The 6,214-nt window shown below is 58.7% G+C and overlaps 1 protein-coding gene across 1 annotated transcript in view; it reads right to left on the bottom strand.

Moving 5' to 3' along the window:
- Positions 1 to 3,260, bottom strand: part of REXO1 (REX1, RNA exonuclease 1 homolog) — an 18,249-nt gene extending 14,989 nt beyond the window's left edge. Inside the window, exons 1-2 of the mRNA XM_015564662.1 lie at positions 3,239 to 3,260; positions 735 to 2,470 (exon numbers count right to left, since the gene is read on the bottom strand). Coding sequence (XP_015420148.1) covers positions 735 to 2,470; positions 3,239 to 3,260 — 1,758 coding nt within the window. The remainder of the gene's footprint in view (positions 1 to 734; positions 2,471 to 3,238) is intronic.
- Positions 3,261 to 6,214: the final 2,954 nt, after the last annotated feature.

Below are 6,214 nucleotides of genomic sequence, written 5' to 3' on the forward strand. Positions count from 1 at the left end.
GGTTGAGTGTTGATCTATGAACCAGGAGGTCACAGTTCCATTCCCAGTCAGAGCATTTGCTCGGATTGTGGGCTCAATCCCCAGTGTGGGGTGTGCAGAAGGCAGCCGATCGATGATTGAGCGACGATTCTCTCTTATCACTGATGTTTCTCTCTCCCCTCCTCTCTGAAATCAATGAAAAATATATTTAAAGTAAATAAATAAAATAATGCAAGCTCCCTCTGGTGGCTGATACGGGAACATGGGATAAGGAGACCCAAACAGATTGGGACTGGCAAAGGTTTGGGAGGGGAGGAGGGGAGAGTAGGGAGGGGAGAGGGAAGAGAGAAGAGATGAGAGCGATCAGAAGGGGTGAGGGAAGAGGGAGACAGGGTAGGAGAAAGTATGAAAGAAAGGGAAGGGACTGCAGGAAGAGGGGCTGGAAGGAGGAGGAAAGGGGCTAGGGAAGGAGAAAGACACTGGGAAGAGAGGGGGTTGGCAGTGCCCGCTGCCCCACTGCTGGATGCTCTTAGACGCTGTCACAGAAGCCCCACCGGGTAAGCCCGAACGCTGCCAAGGGCCGTAAGTCAGTGTTCTCCTTCTAGACAGGGCTCAGGGGGGCAGCAAGCAGCCACCGAGGGTTCCTGAACTTTGGGTAAGTTAAGAAGCCGTCTCCACCTCTGCACTGAGACTCCAGTCACAGGGAGACTCAGGACAGTGCCAGCAGCCTTCCCGAGCCCAGCCCCGACCCTCACCTGCCGGGCCTTCCGGCCCCTGTCCTCCATCTTGACACAGGTGGATTCGTTGAAAATGCGCAGGCACTCCTCCATGGGGTCAGAGTCAAAGTCGACCTCCTTCTCCAGGGCAGAGTAATCCACGTCTGTGCCTGCCCCCGAGGAGGAGGAGGAAGTGGAGGAGGATGTGGAGGAAGATGAGAGCGAGGCTGGGCAAGGCGATGGGTGAGGGGAGGCCTTGAGGCGCTTGTGCGGCCCCCGCGGGGAGGAGAGGCCCAGGCTAGAGTCCGAGTCCGAGTCCGAGGTGGAGCTGAGGTCGGGGAGGGCAGGAGGACACAGTCCAGGTGCCGTGGGCCCTGGGTCCTCATCCTCACTCTCATCCCCAAAGAGGTCTGCATGGCTCAGGGTCCGCCTCTGCAGCTTGGGGGCCTGGGAGGTGCCCTCGTCCAGCGAGTGGGCCTTCCGCTCCACCAGCTTCCCAGATGGGGTTTTCCCACCCGTCCTGTCTGGCAGCTGGGAGGCATCCCCGCCAGTGGGGCTGGGGCTTGGCTGCAGCCGAAGCTGGTCAGTCCGGCCTTTCCCTGAGCTGACCACTGAGGTGGCCAGAGATGGCTTTTTCTTGGTCCCATGGGGCCTCTCTGCCCTGCGCTTGGGGGTGCTGGCCTGTGAGACCCTCTTGTCTACACTGGGCTTCACAGCTGGCCTCCTGTGCTCTCCATCCTTACTCCTGTCTGTTTTCCGGACATCATCCCTGGGGCCAGGGGCCGGTGGCACCCCACTTTTCCTCTTCTTGAGTCTTCCCTTCTTGGGGCTGCTGCACTCTTTCAAGGCCCTGGCTGGCGGGGAGCCAGGCTTGGCAGGGCATGCCCCACTAGGGTCCTTGGGAGGCTGCCCAAGGTCCTCCACATCATACTGCACAGCTATCTCCTTGGTCTCCCGAAGGCTGCCCTCCTCGGGCTCCTGGCCCTCCCTGGAGCCTGACTTGCCAGGACCCTTGCTCTCAGCTCCTGCCTGAGCCCTCAGGGGGCTGGCAGAGGCTGCAGTGGTGTCATCATCTGAGTCAGAGAATCTGGCATCGCAGCCACCGAAGGGGTCGCAGGGCTTCTTGAGTGCGGGTGTGTAGGGCTCACTGTTGCCACGGGAGCCCCGGGGCCGTTTAGGGGCCCGGTTATCCTTGGAGCTGGCCCTGCTGAGTAGCCGAGCGGAGAAGTTGGACAGTGGGTCATACTCCAGGTCAGTGGACGGCTTGGAGTCATCCACCACGTACTTGCTGCTGGAGACGGGGCGGCTGTACCGTCGGGGCTGGCTCACGGCCTTGGGGACGTACTCCAGAGCACCACTGCCCCCTCCGCCACGGCCCAGAGCAGGGTCCAGAGAAGCCAGCAAGTACTTGCTGCCCAGCTCAGCAGGAGCGGCCAGTGGGGTGGGCTGGTAGCTAGCATTGGGGCTTAACAGGCTTTGGCCACCAGGGCTGTAATCAAAGGACAGTGGAAAGGCATCCTCATCCAAGCTGGTGGCAGAGCCAGGGGGTGCCAGGGTGGGGACCTCAGCAGAGACGTGCTCGCGGGCTGTCTCCAGGAGCTCCTGGTACCGCCGCTGCTCTATCTCCACCTCAGAGCGCACGGCCTCGATGGCCTGGTTGACCAGCTCCAGCTCCAGGATGTCTGAGTGGGGCTCGTCCCCTCTGCCCAGGACGCCATTCTCCCTCTGTGCCGGGAGCTTGGGCAGCTCAGGGTTGTACGGGTCATAACCAAGCCCTGAAACAGTAAGAGGTAGGAAACATGGTGAGCAGGCCTGTGAAGTGGCAGCCACATGAGGCAGCAACCAGCCACTGCCTTGACCCAGATAACTGGCCTTCCAGAACCTAGCAAGGGCTAGGCTTCCAGCAGACCCCCACTGAGGCTCAGCCTGCACAAGGATTCCAGAGCACCCCTCCATCCAGGCCCTACCTTGCAGAGGCTGGTAAGAGGGGTGAGAGGTACAGAACCCTGGCCCCAGAGACAGCCACAAGGTTAAGAGACTGGCATGGCCTCTGGGACAACAACTGGGAGGGGTGGAGACTTGACAGATAAGAAGATCCAGAAGCCGGTGAGATGGCGATGGGATTTCCTACGCGGTAGCTTCCCCGACACTGCTTCCTGCATCTGGGAGCTAGAAGAATGCTGAAGGGGGCCTGGCATCCAGGCAGGGCGTAGGGCACAGAGATGCTTGACAGGGTGGGATGGGAGTGTGTTCAGAGCTCCCTGATTCAGGGCTGAGGGTGGGAGGCGAGCAAAAACCAGCAGGGTCTGAGGCATGCAAGACTGTCCCATACACCCCCTGCAGGGCTGTGTCTGTACAAGTGAGAAAATGGAAACCACCACTAAGTAGCACGATGGACAAAGGACACCCACACACTTTTAATGGAAAACAAGAGGCAGAAGGCAATCAAGGGGGTTCCCATGGGGGTAAAAAGGAAAAAGGACATGCTAGGGGATCAGCACAACCCCAGTGCCAACACTGTTGGCAGAAACCTCAGGACTCACTTATCGACAGGGGTACAGACATCTTCAATGAAATATGAGCAAATACAGCACATTTCAAGAAAGGAGTAATGTACATATTCAAATATACCAACCTACCATAAATATTCCAGAGTGTAAAGTGTTCGTCACTAGACATTCTATCAGATATAATTCTGAAGCATCTCTAAAGAAAAGCCAATAGAGTTGATGTCCTGTGGTTGGAGACTGACAACTGATTCTCCCAGAGTCAGCCCTGCCCGCACCTGGACTCGGACTGTGAGGCCGAGTGTGGACCTCTGGCGTCCAGGACGGTCAGAGAATCAATCTGGCTGTTGGAAGGCACTCAGGGTGCGGTGACTTCCACAGCAGCCCCAGGAAACTCATGCAAACTCATTTAGGGAGAAGTCCATGCGGCTGGCCGCCCACAGGTGACCAGCTTTTCAGGGGACAGTGGCTGGGCCTGGGCTGCCTTTGGGGAGGGGCTGAGGGAGGGAGGAAGGAATTCATTGTAGATGCGTAGTCTGGCTTTTAACTTGCATCCCATTTTTGAAATTATATTCAGAAAGGAGAAAGGAAGCATGTATCCAAGCTTCAGATGACGGAAGACATGCCAGGTCTGGGTGGGAGACGGGAGGTAGAAGGACACGGGATGAGATGCCAGTGACAGAACGAGTTCCACAGTCCCAGGGGCTCTCCTGGGGTGTTCTCCAGTCCAGGTCACCTCACTCCCTAACCTCGCTCCTTCAGTTAAGACGGCTCCTGCCCTCCTTGTGGGGAAGGGTAGCAAGGGCCCACCAAACGGGAAGTCCTTCCTCCCCCAGGACAGGCTGGCAGGACCAACGGATGGGGGTCAGGACCCAAGCAAAACCATTTCTCCAAGGTCAGGTCAGAGTGCAGACCTTGGGGATTTCCAGCCACTTTGGATCTGAACCAAATGGGTTTTCCCCGAGGGGTCTTGCTTTGGGAGCCGGTGGAGGAGGCACTGTGCCTGGAAGGAGGGGGGAGGGGTGGGGACCATCTGGTCTCACGGGCTCAGCTGGACCAGAGGCAGAGCTCTGGCTTTCCCGACGGGGGCCTGGACAAGCATGTTTCCTAAGGGTCATTACACCTGCTCCACCCCCTCCGTTTCCAGGAAGCCCATGAACTTGCTTGCAAGGTAGGAAGGGTAGTGCACTGGGGGGTCTGAGCCACTCACTCTGAAGGGATGCAGCTCCTAGCCCAGCCCAGCCTTGATCTGAGCACCCAGCTCTGCCAAGGTGGGGCATTCTCAGACCCTCCCTGCTCCACCCGCTGCACCCAAGAGCAAAAGAAACCGCCCCAGGCAGGCGTGGGTCAAGCTCCTGACCCTGCCCTTCTGGGGCCTCAGTTTCCCCACTGGTACCAGAAGGCTAGTGTAACCAGCCTGAAGAACTCTAGACAGGTCTGGGAGCTTCCAGCACTCAGGCCAAGGGCTTTGCTGTAGCCCTGAGGCCGGAGCTCAGCCCCCAAAGCAGGCGCCTCCCCAAGCCGCCCCAAGGTTATCTGAGGGTTGGTGGGGGACATAATACAGAAGGGACTTGTTCATGCCATCTAGCCCCCTGTCCCACCTGCCCTGGAAGGCCAGGTCCCTCAGGGCACCTGTCAGAACTGGAGAAGCTCCCAAGAAAATGTTTGCCAGCTGCCTGATGCCCTGGAGGCCCTGTCAGCCCGCTGGTGGTGGGGGCAGTCAGAAGGCAACTCAACAGGTGGCCCTTGAGGTTGGGAAGGGCTAGAGGCACCTTGTAAGGGGTCCTCCAATTACTGGGGGTTAATTTGGGTGGAAGACAAAAGCTCTCTCTTTTGAGCGTTCACACCAGTAAGCATGCCTCCAGCAAACAAGATTAACGGGGCTGTTTTTCAGAAAAGGGAGCAATCTGGGAATGACTAGAAAGAACCCAAAAGCCTGGCTGAAGGAGTTACACTCTATGAGGAGTCAGACCCCCAGGCCTGGTTCCTGCCGCCAGTAGGCGCGGGAGGGCCTGGCTACTCCCTAACTCCTGGAATAGCTGTGAGGTGCAGAGCCTGCCTGCTGGTCACCTGAGGGATGTCCCTTGGGAAGGCCCTCACTGGGTCAGGGAGAAAGGTGGGGAGAGGCCTCTTCCAGGCCCCACAGCTCACCTTCCCCTGCTCATTCCTGTCTGGCTCTGTGCACCCAGCACCACACCCCCATTAGGACCTGGCCCAGCGGAAGGAGAGAGCGATGCGGCTCCTCTCCTGTCTCCAGCACCAGGGGTGGCTCCCTTAGTGACCCTGTCCTCTCTCCGACTCTCTGATCCTGTTTCTGGGACAGGCGTCTAGGATGGCAGAGACCAGGCCTCTTCCCCAGCTTCTGGGCCGTGGGACGTTGGACGGGAAAATATTCAGGCCGGGGCATGAGGGAGGAAAACCCTGACAGGTTGACCCACAAACAAGACAGGTACAGGCCTTTCCCAGTCCTGGCGGACACCTCCAACCCTTCCAGATCGTTCCTCTGCACAAAAACCCTTCCCCGCTCCGGCCCTATCCCAGCCTCTGCTCCTCCCTGCTCCCACCGGTGTGGTTTGAAAACACAGGCACCCGTCCTTAACTGCTGCACACGGGGTCAATGACAAGACCCTGAGTGTAAGGACCGCTCGGGGAGGATGTGACCCCGCAGTCTCTGGCTTCTGAAAGCCCAGCCATCGCCCACCCCTCTTCTCCCCCTAGTCTGCCCAAGGACTGAAGGTAAGTGCGGGACTGCACAGCGGATCCCCCAGCTTCAAACCTGGTAAGACATCAGCAGGGACTCCTCCAACCCAGGTGCCAGTCATAGCCTGTCGGTCTGCCCTCCCACCGCCAGCAGAAGCACCGGGGACACCAGGAGACACAGTCCCTGCCGCACAGGAGATAAGCGTGGACTCGGGACTAGTCATGGTGGAGCTAGACCCACCTGGAATGGCAGAGGCCTTGGGATGGAGCCAGAAGACCCAGGACATTCAAGGCTGCAGGGGTAGCAGAGGT

The sequence above is a fragment of the Myotis davidii genome, unplaced genomic scaffold (genome assembly GCF_000327345.1).
Source record: "Myotis davidii unplaced genomic scaffold, ASM32734v1 scaffold198, whole genome shotgun sequence".
Classification (NCBI taxonomy): Eukaryota; Metazoa; Chordata; class Mammalia; order Chiroptera; family Vespertilionidae; genus Myotis; species Myotis davidii.